The 19,509-nt window shown below is 38.4% G+C and overlaps 1 protein-coding gene across 1 annotated transcript in view; it reads left to right on the forward strand.

Annotated features, from left to right (window-relative positions):
* GC (GC vitamin D binding protein) overlaps positions 1 to 19,509 on the forward strand; it is a 41,097-nt gene that overhangs the window by 7,969 nt on the left and 13,619 nt on the right. Inside the window, exons 2-6 of the mRNA XM_012930047.3 lie at positions 7,377 to 7,446; positions 8,351 to 8,483; positions 12,533 to 12,744; positions 15,312 to 15,444; positions 15,738 to 15,832. Coding sequence (XP_012785501.2) covers positions 7,377 to 7,446; positions 8,351 to 8,483; positions 12,533 to 12,744; positions 15,312 to 15,444; positions 15,738 to 15,832 — 643 coding nt within the window. The remainder of the gene's footprint in view (positions 1 to 7,376; positions 7,447 to 8,350; positions 8,484 to 12,532; positions 12,745 to 15,311; positions 15,445 to 15,737; positions 15,833 to 19,509) is intronic.

The raw sequence follows: 19,509 nt of genomic DNA on the forward strand, positions 1-19,509 counted from the left end.
ATATATATATATATCCTTATATCTATATCCATATATATATAAATGTATGTAGAGAGAGAGAATGTATATACCATTTTATTTTCTACCTGTTTGACACTGGCAATACTCATTATTTATATTTCTAAAAAGCTCTTTTTAGCCTAACAGGATAAGTGGCTATTAAACCACTTAAAGATATATAAACCAGAGCTTATTATTAAACAGAATGACTACTTCATACATATTAAATATCCTATTTAAATGATATTTCTTACAAATGTTCAATTATGAACCTTCAAGTTCTTACTAGAATTTAGGAAAAAACTAGAAAATTATATTCCACTCAGGAAATAAAAATATTGTGACACTATCAGTGTAATAATTACTGTATAATTGCTTTGACCTTAATACTATAAATTTAGATTCTATGATTAAAATAAAGAACTATCAATCTTTGAAAATAAAAAAATTTTGTGGTTAAGATAAAGCCATTCCTGGTAATACATTTGGCTATAAATATATGTAAGTGGCCCAGAAGACTAATTGACAAAATCAGCTATGTAGTAGGGGCATATATACTGAAGTAAACACACCCTTTCAATTTGGTTACATGTTTGTTTTCAGTTTTTGGGCTTACAAGTTTAGTTTCCATTGCTATGTGTGTAGGAAAGGCTGAAAAAAATCATCTATGCCCAACATTTTCCAAAAATTTTTAATGTATTATTTTAAACTGATAAATCACAGGTTTATGCATTTGGTAGGGACAGTTGGACAGTTTGGTGCAGACACAAAGTGTGGGATGATCAAATTAAGGTTTTGCTTACTTTTTGTGGTGAAACATCTGAAATTTATTCTCCAAGTTATTTGGAATGTATAACACATTATCTCTTATGTTTTTGCTAATAGCCAGTCCAACAGGTATGAAGTGGTAGTCACTCTGTTTTGAAATTGAACATCCCTTAGAACTAGTGAAACTGAATTAGTTTTTCAAATAAATCTGTTAGCTTAAGAAGTCTTCATCTGAGAAACACTTGTTCGGGTTATTTGCATCCGCATTTGCTTCCTTTCATAGAGATTCTTCCATATTTGGAAGAATAACTACCCATCAGGTGCATGTTTTGTAAGCACCTTGTCACTTCCTCTCTGCCAAGCCCTTTCCATTTACATATTGTGTTGTGTAGTTTTTGTTTCCCTCTGGTAGTTTTACAGGATCAAGCATTGCATGCAAGTCCCTACTCCATTTGTGAGTTGACGATTTCTGAAGTTTTCTCTAACAGTGTCATGAACTGAAGTGACCATTTGAGAATGGAAATATGACTTTGCCACCCACACGGAATGATACTTATCAGATTTCATAATCTATGTGCAGACATGTGTCAGACACTCAGAAACTTAAACGTTGGGTGTAATTTGTCCTGAGAGGTTGCAGGGAATACAGATAACCTTGCTGAAAGTGGGCATAACTCATGACTCCTTTGTAATATCAAGCAGCAAACACCTGTTATTCCCTCAGTTCCCTGCACCTACTGAAACCAAAAACTTGAGTTCAGCAGCCAATCATCTCAAATTTGTTTTGATGAGTAAGAATTAACTGTTTTCAAGAATGCAACTCCTAGACTAAGTCTTCAGAAAGTCATTAATCCTTCAATATACAGAACGGCACTTGCTTCCAAAAGAATGATTTTATGTATCACAAGCAAAATTTTGCTGTTTAATTATTGGTTTTTTTAATAGTTAAAAGTCAGTTTTCCACAAAAGTTATTTTTTAGACAGAAATGAGGCATTTGAAAAGATGCCCAATAACATCTAACTACAAACCTCACAGGATTTTTAGAGGGTTTAAAGGGTCAAATATTTACACTAGGTTCTATCAACCTTTTTGCACTGTAAAATCAGTATTGCCATGATTATTACTGTTGTGTTCAAAATTTCCAAATTAAGAAACAAGCTGTAGCACCCAAGACCTTCCAAAGGTGGAAGAGCAAACTTCCTTCTCTGCTTCACCCCTGTGACAGTGACAGCAGGGGAGGGAGTAAGCAGCCTAGGAAAGGAGAGATAAAGGGGGAGAGATGTGTGGAGGAAAATGCCTCCTTTGGAACTTGGGCGAATGACCCAGAGCAGGTGCCACCACTTGCCTGAGGATGTATAGACCACTTTCTGTGCTTCTGCAGTGTCTGAGCAGCTGACCGACAGGCCTTCTATTGTCCACTGTTTTCATTGGTTTTCTAACTTTCCAAGTTTGAATAAAGCTCAGTGAGAGCACTGTTAAGAGGCAGAGCCCATTAGGGCTCTTAAAGGCTGTTTTCCAAAACACTGGAGAAACATAGCAACTTGAGATAGCTTCTAGCATCCTGTCAAGTCATTGTTGTCCAAGGTCTGTTCATCACACATGATGTATCAACCACTATTCTAGGGAATAAAATTAGGTTCCAAAATATCCTTATTGGGAGACTTTCCACCAAGGCTGCAAGTTCATTGACTGCTGTTTAGAATGAAAATTCTATGAAGGGAAAAAAGTGTATTTTGGTCTCCAGGTGTATTTTAATTCAGGTCCAATATGAATCCAAGTCTTGACACAAAGGAAGTTTTGAATACTATCTGTTGTGTAAAGATTTTCACAAGTGGATTGCATTTGATTAAGAGTTCACAATTAGGACTTAACAGAATGTTTCAAAACAGAAATTAAATGAGTCACACTATTTTGAAAAATAAAAAAACCTGTTAATGAAATCTGTAAACATTAAGTACTAAAGGATTATTTGTTGTGAAAATAATTACACCACAATTCCCAACATGGTCAATAGCTACTGGTGCCATATCAAAGTCCAAATCACCCTCTTTCTACCCAAATTGCACATGAAAGACTAGGTAATTTATAATTCAGCTCACATGTGACTTAACTGTTTCCATCAGAGCAGGTTCAGTTACTATTAACAAAATTGTATTTATTTTATGGAATGAGGAATCAATTTGCAAAAATCACATTGCAAACTAAACTCAATAGTTTTTTGCAAGATCATAAATGATTAACATATATGCTTAGTGTTGTAAGCTACATGTCTTCTCTCTCCATAAATGAACAAATTATTTTCATTTTTTAAACCAGAACTACATTATGAATGGTTCACCTAAAAAATCATGGCACAGTAGTTTCCTCTACTGTTTTTTTTTGAAAAGCATATTTTCATAGAGAAGGAGATACAGACAGAAAGATCTTCCATCCACGGGTTCATTTCTCAAGTATTCGCAATGGCAGGAGTCAAGCTAATCTGAAGCCAGGAGCCAGGAGTTTCTTCCTGGCCTCGAGCCATCCCCCACTCTCTCCCAGGCCACAAGCAGGGAGCTAGATGGGAATTGGAGCAGCTGAGACACAAAATGATGCCCATATGGGATCCCAGTACGTGCAAGGTGAGGATTCAGCCACGAGGCTGTCGCACCAGGCTGTACAAGTTACTTTTATAAGACAATTTATTCTTAGCATTTTTATTCTGTGCCACCCCTTTATTTTCTCTTTGAGCATCCATCTTTTATTCTCTTTCTCAAGCTTGAACATTCTAGCAAAAATGGCCCCCAAGCCACCATAAGAATTATGCCAATCATTTAGTTCATCATTTTTCTCTCTCTTCAACATGCATTCTAACCAAGGCAGTACATCCAGCCAAAGAACTTGAGCAACCACATTTTACTGATTTAATTGAAGCTGCTAAATAAGGAATCATCTCAATGCTTTATTATGCCACCTTCACATGCACATACACTGTCAAAATCATGGTGTTAAAGTAGTGATATGATAAATCTGAAGTCTAGAAATAAAATACGCCTTGAAATGTTCATCTGAAGTATCCTATATCATCACACTATTACTGAACAGTCAAAATAAAGTACTAAAAATGATCTCTTCAGCTGCAATGAAGAGTTTATTAATCAGAGTTATCTCACACTCTTTAAAAGGGAAAAAATTTTGTTAAAACTCTGATTTAAAGATCAGTAAGCTTTGGAGAAAAATAGGATATTATTACTAGAAGGTAATAACATAATTCTTGAGAAGCAATAAAGAGTATGAAGAAATGTTCTTGTTTTAAATTCAAGAACCTTTAATATATATTGGTTAATGCATTTGACTATTTTGTGATAAAACAAACTCTAAAGATTATCATTTCAACAATAAATGTTTATTACAATAAAATCCACTGCTTTATAACTACCAGATCTTTTCCTAGCTCCATGTTTAAAACACCAATAAACAATTAAACTGACAATCCGAAGGTGCAGCTCTTTTCTAAGTGATGATAATTTGAACCCCAATTCTTGTCTTCTGTGTTCTGATTGACAGCATTAATGATTAACAGGGAAATATCTGCCTTACTTTTATCCACTGATCCTGACAACATTCAACCTTATGAAACAATCAATAGACTTCAAAAATGCACACAAATGTGAAGGTTGTCAGGCATAATAGGTTCATTTCACATGACATTTTGTACTCCACAGATAATTAGCTTTATTAACCCTATCACCTTGTCCAAGATTGCAGGATAAGACCCAATCCAAGCATGTGGATTTTTTTCTCTTCTTCCATGTGATTCTGTTGTATTTTAGTTGGGTCCTTCTTAGAAACCACAGGTTGGGAATGTTATTGTCAAACATGTATAAAAGTAAGACAGGTTCATGGAAAAACACTTCACATCACTACTCATCAGTGAAACGCAAGTAAAAACCATAGTGAGATCTGACCCAACTCTAGTTGTACTGGATATTATCAAACAGACAAAAAGTAACAGCTGGCAAGGAGGTGGGAAAAGAAAAAGCGTTCTACATTGTTGCTGGGAGCATACATCAATACAACCATTGTGAAAAATACTGTGCACATTTCTCAAAAACAAAAAATAGAAATTCAGGGTCCAGTCACCCCACTACCAGGTTTATAGCCACAAGAAATGAAGTCAGTCTGTCAAAGACAACTGCAGTCCCATTCACTATTTACAAGAGGAAATGGGATCAACCTAAACATCAGAGGAATGAATATAGAAAATGTGGCCCAAACAATGGAATAATATGTAGCCACAAAATGATAAAAACTCATCATCAACAACAACTTGGATGGAACTGATGATCCTTATGTTAAGTGAAATATTCTGAGTACACACAGTGTCGCATTATCTTGAGTAAAACAATTATTTTCATGCAAACAGAGACTAAAATGCTGGTTATCAAAGGCTAGGAGAGTAGAGGGTAAGGAGTGAAGGGGAAAAGATAAGGTGGTATTGTTACAGTTAAGGAAAAATGCCCATGTTCTATAGCACATTAGGATAACCATGCTTAAACATACTATGTATTTTAAATTAAAATTTTAAATATTTTCTCAATAAAGAAATCAATAAGTAGATATTTCCCTGATATGATTATATAAAGTCTGTACATCTTGAAACATAATGCCCTATAAATAGATACAGTTTTTGATTACGTGTTAAAAATCATTTAAAAAGGATTTTGCTTTCCCTCAATTGTCTTTTCTCACCTCAAAAATACATTTTGGACTGTCCTCATGAAAAGTACAACACATTTCTTCACAGGCAATTTTCATGGCTAAATGAACATCCAGAAAGTATCCTTTTAAAAAGAGAGAACAAAAACAGAGACAAAAAGTCCCATACCACCATCTCCACTTCAAATCCTAACATAAAAATTTCTGCCAGGGCTTGTGTGTCTTCAGTCTTCCACAAAATTGTAATAGCTACAGAAATAGGACATCTTTGGGCTTAAATCCATGACAACTTCCATCACACCATCTGAGTTGACTTTCCCAGTGTTTTATGCCAGGAAAATAAATTAGTAGTAAAACCACCTAGAACAGGGACAGGGCAATTCATATATTTCCCATATATTCTCAGAATATATAATTAAGTGTATTGGGAAATTTCATGAACTTAGATTCATAAACAAAGCAGGAAAGGTTAAGAGAGATTCTATGTGTCCACTCTGACGAAATCAGGATGTTAACGGAACAGGTGTCTGTCAGAGGAATATAACTCATCTCTTCCTGCAGGTATTATCTATTCCTGAGTGGATTCAAACTATGTTTCTTCTTGATTTTGGGATCAGTCTCAATTACCAAAAAAGTTCTCGTGTCCTTTATTTCAGTTATGAGATTTGATTGTATTCAGCAGTCAACAACTCAGGTTAGAACACACACAGACCTCTCTCCTACTCCCACCCCCAACCCGTCTGATCTAGTCTTATCCCTCCCAAACTCTTCAGGCTGCTTCTTGCTCCTTCAGGGCCAACACAGGGAAAGAAGGAGCTAGCTGGAGATAGCAACAGGGAAAGCCCATTGTGTAGGCTGCATGGTGAGCCAGTTTAACTCCCCATACTGACAAATCTTCAAAGCAGACATGTGTGCTGGTGGCTTGTTTAGGATCTCTCCCCTATAGATGGCACTTTTGGAGTGCCCTGGGTCTCTGGATTTTTCAGAACAGCCACCTCCATACAGAGGTGCCCCCTCTACTATCAACACACTGCTCTCCAGGTGTCCTTTGGAAGACAGGAAGCATTTAACACAGCGCACAGTCAATGAGCTGGCTCTTACACTTAGTTTACATCGTTCTACAGATCACACCATGGCGGCCCACCCACAGCCTTCTCTCTCATTCTGCCCTTTCAGATTTCACTGGCCTGAATCAAACATTTGTCTATTGCTCCCAGACTCCTAGGGTTATCCACTAAGGTATCTGACTGGCTTCCCAGAAGCCTCTCACACTCTTTGAAGTGAGTGGAGTGCACCCCACAACTCCCCAGACTCATCACACTGACAAGCTTTTCAATCCACATAATGTTTCAGCTAGTTCCCATCTCTTCCTCAGCCCAACCACTGGTCATCTTCACAAACCTTACAGCTGAGTGACAATGTCCTCAGTCCTCACCATCTTTAAGCTAGCAGGGAAGCTAGCCCCTCACTTTGGATTGAAGAACTTATTGAGTAGGGCTTTTACAAAAAAAAAAAAAAAAATTTGTTAGGTCTTGTGTGAAACTGTCACACAAAAAAAAAGAAGAAAATGAAAGAAAGCACAGTGGAAAAGGCAGATGGAAAGGTAACAACTGCCCACACTGCCCTGTGATGAACACCTAGACACCTCCACAGGCCCTGATTCACTGGCTTTAGAGCATCAACACATATTTTCAGTATCAGCTCACTCTGTTTTCTTCCTTACATCCACAGAAATATAATGGTAGTTATGAGAAAACAGCTTAAAAATCACCTCAAAAGTAAAATCCTATTTTGGTTTTGAGAAAATGTTACTTTTACCATAGATGACATGGAAAATCATTCTGTGCATGTAGATTTCAGATACTGATCATTCCAATCAAACAGAGACAGTAATCCTATTTCTGGTTCGTAGGCCGAGATTATGAAAAGGATAAAGTCTGCAAGGAACTCTCTGCTCTGGGCAAAGACGACTTCAGATCTCTGTAAGTGCGCCGCGTCCACACTCTGGTCACACCGCCCTAACAACATCCAACGTGATCACTGGCATTCAGCACGGAGGAACAAGCTGTTCCCTTCTGAGATTCAGATCACACCCCAGCGTCAGTTGGGACAGAGAGGCCAGGCAAACGGGGGACAGCCAAAGAATCCAGTTCAACATGGTTGCGGTGGCCTGACAACCTGTCACCAATAAGATTTCAAACGAGATAGAACAAAATCGGTAAACACAATTATCTAAAGTAAATTAAAGTGCAATAGCACCTCCAACGACTTGGCAAACAAAGGCCCTGAAATCCAGAAGATAGACTCATAGGAACAGGCTTGAGAATGTAACACCAGCCTGGGCTGACGAAACTGTCCATTCCAATCGGTACTGCTTTGAGATAAATGAGCCTGGGACAAAAACTAGTTTTTAAAAAATTTTAACCTCATGTTCTTTTCATTAGCTAAATTAAAAAACAGTAAATGTTACATCCCACTTAAAATATTTGAAGAGACTTCATTTTTTTTTAATGTGTTTGAAAGCTAGAGCTACACAGTGAGAAAGAGAGGCAGAGAGATCTTCCATGGGCTGGTTCCCTCTCCAGACAGCTGTAATGGCCAGGGTTGGACCAGGCCAACACCAGGGGTCAGGAGCTCCCATGTGGGGTCAGGAGTCTAAGCATGTGGGCCAGCTTCTATCGTTTTACATAGAGAGCTGGATCCAAAATGGAACATCCAGGATGTGAATTTGTGTCCATATGGAATGTTGGTGACACAGACAGCAATTTACCTGCTATACAACAGTGTTGACTCTAACAGCCCAATGTTTTAGTATGTGGTACATAGCAATATGTGAAAAAAAAAAAAAACACCCTTTCTAATACATTGACTTATTCTTCATCTCAGATCACTAGTGCTGTACAGCAGGAAATTCCCCTCTGGGACCTTTGAGCAGGTCACTCAGCTGGTGAAGCAGGTTGTCTCATTGACAGAAGACTGCTGTGCCGAAGATGCTGACCCTAACTGCTACGACGATAGGGTATGTTGCGTGGCTGACCAACTCCAGGGAAGCCCAGAGAATGAACTCAAAATAGGTCTTCGTGCTGTATCTTGAGGGAAATTTACACAGCACTCCACCCAACTCCTTGTTGGGGAGAAATACCAGGCATCTTCAGAGCCAGATTTGTTCTGACCTAGCAAGTCCATTTCACCATTGGGCCTACATGTACAAGTGCTAAAAACCAGAAAGTCAACTTGGCGATTATTAACATGTATTGGAAGGAGGATGTGGGTATAGAATATAAATCCTGACTCCAAACCTTATATCTGCATAAATTAGAGCCTACAGATACCAACCTCCAGAAAGAATCCTAAGCTAAGTTGGAAGCTGGCATTGTGATGCAGTGGGTTACAACACATCTTGCAATACAGGTATCCTATTCCAGAGCGTCCGTGTGAGTCTTGGCTGCTCTGCTTCTGATCCAGACTCCTGCTAAAAGCCTGAGAAGAAAGTGGAAAATGGCTAAAGAGCCTGGTCCCTTGCACACCAGTATGAAGTTCCCTCTTCAAAATATTCGGTCTCACCGATTCCCAGCTGCTCAGACAATTGGTGAATAAACTAGTAGATACAAGATCCCTCTTTCACTTTACTTCTCAAATATTATTTGAAAGGCAATTGTCATTTCAAATAAAATAATGTTTCCTTTGGAAAGATAACTAATGTATGCTATGTTGTCCCTACACCTATCAAAATGTCAGGACTGATACCAACTGCCTTATAATAATACAACATTCCTCTCAAATTACTACGGGCTCAAAAACTATCCTATTAACAAATACTAGGCTCTGGGTTCTCTTCCATGTAATACATATCCAGAAATTAAATGCTAAATTACAGCTTTAAAAAATCCACACAGTAACCACAGAAAAGAAATCATGGATAGTTACAGCAATTCATTAATACAGTTATTGCACTGACTAAAGTGACATTTTCTCACATTTTGACGAAGGTCTCTGCAGACAAATCAGGCTCACTACTCAAGCATACAACAGCACGCAGAAACAAAGCCTCAAATATCTGTTGAGAACATAGCCTGTACAATGAATATTCTGTATGCTTTTAAATTTGATTATTTGAAAAAAGTTACAACAAGAAAAGGAGAGACAGAGGCAGAGGGGGAGTGGGGTCTTCCATCTCCATTCATACCACAAATGGCTGCAAGGATCAGAATAAAGCCAAAGCAGGAGCTGGGAGCCAAGAATTTCATCCAGTTCTCCCATGAGAGTGGCCAAGGTCCAAGCACGCAGGCCATCTTCCCTGCATTTCAAGGCATGTTAGCAGGGAACTGGACTGGAAGCAGAGCAGCTAGCACTCAAGCCAGCACTTGCTCATAGTGGATGAGGGTGTTGCAGGCAGTGGCTTGATCCACTGCACCACAATGTCTCCCCTCCCCTACAGTGAGTATTCCATGCAAGAACTGCTTAATTTAGCAACTACATTTTCAAAGAATTTTATATTCAGTTTATGCCACCATTACGTTCATAAAAGTCTATCATTTATATATGACGTTCTACATTATCTTTAAAACAAATATCAACTAAGGTCAAAATAGCAGAGCATGTTATTTTTCTTATTTGGGTTCTTGACCAACATCTCTGTGTTCCTGAAGTTTCAGAGTGCGGGGATGGCAAGGACATTCTTTGCACAGCACTCCTCGGGTTATTCAAAGTGTTTTTAAACTTTTTTTTCCAAAGTCGTTTTAAATTCACAAAACAAAAAACTGATAGTGCAAAGAATTCCTATTATACCCCATACTCTCCTTTCCTTATTATCAATGTCTCCTGTTCTTATATTTGTCACAATATACCATATCCAACTTTCTCTATTTTTTCTTTTTTTTTGAAGATTATTTGTTTTTATTACAAAGTCAGGTATACAGAGAGGTGAGACAGAGAGGAAGATCTTCCGTCCAATGATTCACTCCCCAAGTGACTGCAATGGTCGGTGCTGCACCGATCTGAAGCCAGGAACCAGGAACCTCTTCCAGGTCTCCCACGTGGGTGCAGGGTCCCAATGCATTGGGCCGTCCTCAACCGCTTTCCCCAGGCCACAAGCAGGGAGCTGGATGGGAAGTGGAGCTGCTGGGATTAGAACCAGTGCCCATATGGGATCCTGGCATGTTCAAGCCGCTAGGCCACGTCGCAGGGCCCTCTCTATTTTTCTAATCCAAACTTTTGTTTCTGCCATTCCCCCAGTCTCTATTAATCAGCTTTTGATTAACAGAGTTTGGGGTTTGTGTTTAACTTCCACATAAAAGAGGTAACATGCAGTATTTCTTTCTGTTGCTGCGCTCCAGCTCCACTCATTTTGCTACAAATAGCAGGATTTCATTCTTTATAGCAACCCCACTACTAAGTATGTATCAAGACATAAAGCCACTGCACAAAACATGTTCTCAACATGCTTAAAGCAATACTGACCATAGAATCTAATTGTGGAATGAAACAAGATGCCCATCATTAGAATAAAGAAAATAGAGTATAAGTCACTGGAAAATATACAAAGCATTTTCTATAATGTGTTAGACATTGCTTTTTGATACTTTTTCCTTTACATTCTTTTACTTTCAAAAAGAAATAATTTTAAAAAGAGAAAAATGGTAAGCTTGACATGGAAAAAAACTGGGAAGGAAAAGAAAATTGGGTGAAAGAGAATCTATTGCTTAAGTAATGGGAGTCCATTAGATGGTAATAAAATATGATAAAGGATGGCAGAAAAAGGTAAAAGAATGAGAAACTGGCTGATACAACTAATTTATCACTAGTAGGGAGAGATCACTAGCTTTTCCTAAAAATAATTTGTAAAATACGAGTTATGAGTCAAATAACTCTTTCCTTTATAATTTTTTGGTGATGGCTATTGTTCATCTTGTTTTTCTAATGGCAAGTATTTCTTTCTTACACTTTCATTTCAAATATCACATTATCCCCAAAGCTGCCTGCTTTGGTGGTACTTAGCCTATACTCACATATCACCATGTCAGAGTTGGGGTGATAAACCAGACTGAACTGGAGGCTAAATCTTTGGGCGTTAGGAGAAACAAGATTTCAGGTCCAGTCTTTGTACAGCCCACACATTTTAATTGAGCAGGCCAATCCAAGTAATTCTCATGTTTATCTATTCTGAGTAATTCTGATATAAAAGTATCAGGAGAAACATCATGGAACAGAATGCACAGGAATGTATAAGCCTATAGCAGTCAAGAATCAAGTGTCTGCTCATTTAATGAAAGGAGAACAGGGGCAGAAGGGATCTGTCATTCTCACTGGGGTTTGTGTGGGAGGAGGCAGTTGGGAGATGGTGTCAATATCACCAGCACTTTGTCAAATGACCCTCGTCCACTCAGAGACGTACACATCCCCTTGGAAAGACTAAGTTAGAGGATAGACCTCTTATTTATTTTTAAATTTTTATTCATATAAAGAGTACATATTTCATGTATTTCATAGGCACAATTCTAAGATAACCACATATCCCTTTTCTTTCCCTCCCTCAATGTCTCTTCTTCTTCCTGTGGCTTTTTAACACAACTATTGCAGGCCCCTCTATACTCAGACTGAATGTACTGCTAACCATAATGTTCAACAAGGAAACATAGGAAACCATAGTTTCCACAAGAGTGTAAACCAGGGTCCAGTGGTTACTGAAGCACAATAAAGCATAGAATCAACCCAGAAGCCCATGGTATATTTGTACTCTGGAATACTACACAAACATAAAAATGAATGTAATCTTGTCTTTTGCAACCAAATTGGTTGTAATTAGAAACTATTATGCTTAGTGGAATACATCAATCTCAAAACCAGGGTACAATTCTGATGGACTGTGAAAACTTCCTGCTTACGAATGAAGAATCTATTTTTTAATTCTACTCTGAGGACAGTCATTTATTGACGTAAATAGAACCTCACACTTACCTATAATTATTTAGCTTGTCATGTGGTGTATATCATTGGTTATGGGAATTTAAAGTTACAGGCTAAGGTGTTCTACTGAAGTTTTACTGAGCTTTTCTTCACTGCCTCCAGACCACAGCACTGTCTGTCCTGTCCTGTGCCAGTGACTCTCCATTCCCAGAGCACCCAGGAACTGCTGAATGCTGCACCAGAGAGGGACTGGAAAGGAAACTCTGCATGGCGGCTTTGAAACATCCACCGCAGGAATTTCCTACCTATGTGGAGCCAACAAACGATGAAATCTGCGAGGCTTTCCGGAAAGACCCAATGGAGTTTGCTGACAAGTGAGCTGTGGCCATTATAAACAGAACTTTAAGACATAAACTACCAGAAATTCATCTTATCTAATCCCAAGTGCAAGTGCAAAGTAATCAGACAATTTGAATTAATAAGAACTTGATTCCAGCCCAAGGCAGCCCATTCTCTGGTCACTATTGATTATTGGGAATGCCTTTCTGAGTCGTAGAGGAGCTCCACTTTCCCAAATTCCCTCCCATAAGTCCTAGTTCTGTTAACTGAGCAGAAATCACATAGATCCTCTGTCCACAAGACGCACCTTCAGACATGTGTCTGCACTATTGATTCCCCTTGTGACAGAAATTCTTGTATATTCCAGATAACCGAAGCAAATTCATGCTACAGACTTTAAATATTGAATTTAAAAAAAAAAACCACACATACCACAGTTAATGGTATCTTTTTCCTCAGCTCGAGTCCCCAAAACAGTTGTGAACATCATAGATATTATAAAACTGCATGTATGATTTTGAGCTTTTTTAAATTTTATGTATTTTTTAATGATTATTTTTTTTACATTTTATTATTTTATGATACAGTTCCAAAGGCTCCTGGCATTTCCCTTATCCCCTCCCCAATTCCTTCCCCACAGCTAGTTCCTCTATATCATTACTAAAATGTAGTTCTTTACACGCAGTCATGTGTCCATCATTGAGGGCATGGACAATGGCAGAGTCCAGTATCCTATCGTCAAGAAATAGTGAACAGTTTCATTGTAAGTCCATCTTTGTCTGGAAGTAGCGATGTATACTACATTGTGTCCTCACATCTGGATGTTAGTCTCCATTTCACAGCTACTGTACATCCCCTCAAATGAAAAGCCACAAAACAAAACATCAGGAAGAAAAAAGTTCCAGGTCTGGGTTCTCCACATGGTCTCCACAGCCCTAGCTCCTGGCTCACCACTCTCCACCTCCTGTGATATCGTGCTGAGGTTGCTCCATTGTCTCTGCAACCTTACTCACTTCTGGTTGAAGCAGGTCCCAGGATTAGCGAGACACCAGGTGTCCTATATAGTTAGGTTGTTGGTGGTGCTGATCTTGTCGGAACTTGTTGGACGTTAGAATTGGGTGCCACACAGACCTATTCTGACCTGTACGTTGCCATAGTCGGTATTATTCTCCTGCGGGACCAGTGCAAACCACAGAACTCAGTGAGTTCTCACTGAGCTCAACACATACGCAGTTCATTGTTGTCCCCTGCAGTCCTAAAGTGTTTGCCACAGTGTACAAAATGGCGCCTGATGTACCACTACTAGAGTTCCTGATCTGCTGGCCATCAGATCTGAGGGCTACCCAGACCTGTCTTGGGTGGAACCTGTAGAATGCCATCTTGCTGCAGTTCACTGAGTCAGAAATGAGTTCACTCCCAGCTCAGTGTATGCTTAGTCCTTTCCCTTGCCTTTGCCTCCTTACACAAAATGGCGCCCAATTCAGTTCTAGGGGGCTGACTGGGCTGTGAAATCCACCCTGTTCTTGCACTGTCTGTCTGGGATCTGCTGCTCTGTCTCTGCTCCTGGTCAAATCAAAGAGACCAGCAGGAAGGCCAGTTCTTTTTCTGGGTTTACCTTCCAAGCTGCCAGTGAAAGTCCCTTCCCACCTGGCTGCTGGTGGAATTCCGGCTGCTGGTGGAGTTCAGATTGCCATTAGCTGAATGCCACTGGGTTATCAGTCACTGCAACACCACACCGTTGTATCTGCTGCTTTCCTGTGTCTATTAGTCTCCAGGTACCCCTCTGCTGTTGTTCTGTCCTTTCCTATTTCCTGGAATATGTCCTCTCTGCTTCATCCTGATTAAATGTTTTTCTGTACATTTAAACATGTCCTTACCCTATTCCGCCATCTTGATTCCCCAATTTTGAGCTTATTGTTTAATTCATAGGAGCAATTACATTATATACTGACATTGTTCATCTTAGAAGGCCGAAAATACACAGAAACAAGCAATCAACTTATATGCTTTTATAATGTAAGTAAGCTGTCACACACACACACACACCCATTGAAAGATAAAAATCAAAACTATTACTCAAATTGGCCATTATTTTATGTAATAGTAGTTGGCTTACCCATTTCTGTGAATTTTCAAAGATTTTTCCCTAGACTTCAGAGTCCTTCAAATCCAGGGACACCTGTATATCTGAAAATTCAATGTTTTTTTTTTCCAACAAATACACAAGGCTTTTGAAAGCAACTATCTAGAGTAACAATCTGATGTTAAAAGGTAGATCCATTAAACATTCATTGTACTTAGTTTTATCAGCAATTTAATTAATAAACAGCTACCATGGACAATATACTTGCCGAACACTGCAAACACAATGAAACACATGAAATCACCTGTTCAAGATGACCACAAAGAATTTAGAAAAATCTCTTAATGAATATGTTGACCCAGAATTTTAAATGTAGTTCTGTCTAATCCTTACATGCTTTTAAATGTTAAAATTATAAACATACACAACACACATTCTACCTTCATCAAAATATTTGTGAAAAATTTAGGTTTGCTTTCTCCATGAATTTTTAGCCACTCTTGTTTTCTCTTTCCCTAGATTTTTGTATGAATATTCCGTTAACTATGGACAAGCTCCTCTGCCCATTCTAGTCAGTTACACCAAGAGCTATCTCTCCATGGTAGGGACCTGCTGCACTTCTCCAAACCCAACGGTGTGCTTTCTGAAGGAGGTAGGTTCCATGTTGCTTATGCTCTCATGATGTGCCACTTTCCTTGTTTTCCTGGTGATGGAATTCCTTTTGAGTAACAGGGGTAGCTGGCATTCTGCAATCAGTACATGTCTCTAAAATGCATCTTCACATTTGGTTTATTGGAAATTAGACATACCATTTCTGGGGGAAATTTTCTGATAAGGTTTTGAGTTACCATTTAGCATTATATTAATCAACAAACTGTTTTTGCCATTTGGTTACACCATTTTCATTAGATCTTTATCGTCTAATGAGATTCTTTAATGTTGCAGAGACTCCAGATTAAACATTTATCGCTCCTCACCACTTTGTCAAATAGAGTCTGTTCACAGTATGCTGTTTATGGGATGGAGAAATCAAGACGCAGGTATGAATTAAACATCATTCTCTGAGCTAACAGTTAGGTTCTGTACAAGCTATGGCTAAAATTAAGTTTCTGTAAGCAGACATTTGTAATAGAAGAGAGAAAACATTGTTTTATCTTCCAAGAATCTTCATAAATACAGCCCAATTCTTTATCTACACAGCATAAACAAGAAGAAACAAGGCTATCTTATAAAAGATGTGATTTGTTTTTAATCAATAATTTACATGTTATATGGCAAACAGACCATTGAAAACTATTTCCTCAATACTAATAGTGTATGTTACAAATATAAAATTTTTAAGATGTATTTTCAGTCATAACTGTTATCCTGATTTTTTTCAGGATGAGGCTTTCAGGAATCTCATCATTTGAAGCTTTGTACTATCTAGTATATATCTCTGACATTCAGGAATTTATTCTGTCTCATAGTCAGCTATTTTGACTGCCATATGACTCCTTCTGCACTGCTAACTTTGTTGTTTTTCAAAGTTTCTCCATTACACTTCTCCCATCTCTTTACATCCAGAAGTGCAGGTTTCCTTTTCAGGATTAACCATCACTTCACTGTGTATTACTCTGATCCATAAATTTGTTTCCTTTAATGGCAATGAAGGAAACTACCTCTTGTGGCTATAAATGATGTGTTGCCACAAGAACAAAAACTACCAACATGAATTCTTGTACTTTTTTAAGTATTTCTTTATTTTTATTGGAAAGATACAAGTACAGAGGAGCGACAGAGAAAAAGATTTTCCATCTGCTGGCTCACTCCCCAAGTGGCTACAAGGCTCAGAGAATGAGCCAATCTGATACCAGGAGCCAAGAGCCTCTTCTGGGTCTCCTATGTGGGAACAGAGTCTCAAAGACTGGGGTCATCTGCAGCTGCTCTCCCAAGCCACAAGCAGGAAGCTGAGAGGGAAGTACAGCAGCTGAGGCATGCACCAATGTCTATGTGAGATCCTAGTGATTGCAAGGGCAGGATTAATTGGTCTATCACACCAGGCCCTGCCAATGAGAGTCCTTTTAAAAATCTTCCATTAGAACTACTCACACATCCAGTACCATTAGCTCTAGCCCCTCCTTTCCCTCTGCTCTTCCACATAAGTGGTTCTAAAAATTTTCCTTTGTGTTCAGGAAAGAACATAAGAAATTATGATGTAAAGCTACCACACATCTGTTACTTACTTACCTATTACTACATACTTGTACCAGTTTCTAGGGATTTACCCTCCCACACAAGAACACTGTATTTGTTGGGAACAAAGAGCTAACTATAAAATGCCAGTGCTACTTTTTCATGCAGAAATAATTTGAGATCTTCTAAGTGTCCCTAAAATCGAAAATGTCTTAAGTTTGTTATAGTACATGCAAAATATTTGTGAGAAAGTAAAACTAAAAGATGATACCCACTTTGTATGAACTTTTTAAAGATTCTATTTTTTGATATATACAAATAAAAGTATCATACAATTTGTAAAAATTGCATTGTAAAAGAATAAAGAACATAAAACACTGCTAAAACAAAGCAATCCTTATCCGAATCCTAATGCATTTTTTGCATAGCTAGAAAAAATACTAATAATGCATCTGAAGGAAGCCCCAAATAACCAAGAGAATGGTAAAAAAAAAAAGTTGGAAACCCAATATCTTGATTTCAAAACACATTACACAAAACACCAGTAATCAAGAAGTGTGACATTGTCCTGAAGTTATATAGAAAGGGAGTAATGGAACAGGACAGAGAGTTCAGACATGAGCTTCCATACATAACCAGATTATTTATTTATTTATTTATTTTTTTTTTTTAAACATCAACAGTTACTCTTTTTTTTTTTTTTTTAAAGATTTATTCATTTTATTACAGCCAGATATATACAGAGGAGAGACAGAGAGGAAGATCTTCCATCCGATGTTTCACTCCCCAAGTGAGCCGCAACGGGCCGATGCGCGCCGATCCGAAGCCAGGAACCTGGAACCTCTTCCGGGTCTCCCACGCGGGTGCAGTGTCCCAAAGCTTTGGGCCGTCCTCAACTGCTTTCCCAGGCCACAAGCAGGGAGCTGGATGGGAAGTGGAGCTGCCGGGATTAGAACTGGCGCCCATATGGGATCCCGGGGCTTTCAAGGCGAGGACTTTAGCCTCTAGGCCACGCCGCCGGGCCCCAGATTATTTATTATCAGGACTACACAAAAGGTAAAAGATAATTACTTTAACAAGTTGTGCACAGAAAACTAGATCTCTATATGTAAAAGAATGAAGATGGATCCTTATCTTGCACTATATACAAGCATTGACTTAGAAATGTGATACAGTAGGTTAAACCACTATCTGCGACATCAGCATCCATTTGAGCATCAGTTCAGGTCTCAGCTGCTCCATCTATCTTCCTATATGCCTGGCAAAGCAATAGAAGATGGCCCAGGAGCTTCCTCCTGCCACCCACATGGGAGAGCTGTCCTGAGTGCCAGGATCCTGGCTTTGACCTGACCCAGTCCCGACAGTTGTGGCTATTTGGAAATGAATCTGTAAACTGGAGCTCTCAGTCTCCATATGTTTCCTCCTATGTCTCCTTCTGCCTTTCAAACAATTTAGATTTTAAAAGTTGATTAGATTAAAATGCATTAAAGATTGTAAATATAATGTCATGAAACCTGAACACAAAGGAAAATTTTTAGAACCATTTATGGAATTTAACAATTTGTTGCATGTGACAACAAAGCATGAACAATAAGAATGACACAAGTCACATAAAATGACATAAGCAACAGGGTGAAGAACTTATTTACTAATCATACGTCTGTTAAGTACTTCTTATTCAGAATAGACAAAAACCCAGAGGCAAGATGGCAGTATAGGGTACGGACACATTTGATAAGACGAAGAATCTTTAGACAGGGTGAAGTACAAGAAGCAGACTACAGAGAAAAAATAGGGGTCAGGCAGTAAGCAGGGGTTACCTGGAGACCCCCTGGACACAGAAGCCGCGGCGACACAACAGTGTTGCAGAATACACAAAAACCAAATACATCATCAGCCAAAGAAGTCAATTTAAAACTGGGTGAAGGTTTGGGTAAACAATTCTCAAAAGAATACACAAATGGCCAAATAAGCATATGAAAAGATGCTTGCTCGTCATCATTAATTATAAAGCAACTGCTTATCAAATCCTCCAGGAGATTTTATCTTCCCCATTATGATGGTTACCATCAAAAGAACAGAAAAGGCAAATGTTTGTGAAGATGCAAAGAAATGGAAATGATTATACACTATTGGGAGGTGTAAAATAATGTATCTGTAATGGAACACAGTATATAATTTCCTCAAAAAAATGGGAAACCGAATTCCCAGGAATTCCACTTCTGAGAATACCATATATTTCAAAAATTTAAAAGCAGGATCTCAAAAAGAGGTCTGCATTTCCATGTTTATTGAGCTCGATTTACAACAGTCGGGGAAGGAATTAAAATGTGAATGAATAAGGGCAATATCACATCTATGCACAATGAAATATTATAATATGTTTAGTATATATGATACAGTGTTTCACAAAAAGAAAACCTTGTTGCATGGTACAACATGGATGAACCTCAAAGATACTATACTGAGTAAATTAAGCCAGTTGCAAAAGAACAAATATTCTGATTCAAAAGAACAAATATTCTGATTCCACTTACACAGA

Source organism: Ochotona princeps, chromosome 7, assembly GCF_030435755.1.
Source record: "Ochotona princeps isolate mOchPri1 chromosome 7, mOchPri1.hap1, whole genome shotgun sequence".
In the NCBI taxonomy this organism is placed as follows: domain Eukaryota; kingdom Metazoa; phylum Chordata; class Mammalia; order Lagomorpha; family Ochotonidae; genus Ochotona; species Ochotona princeps.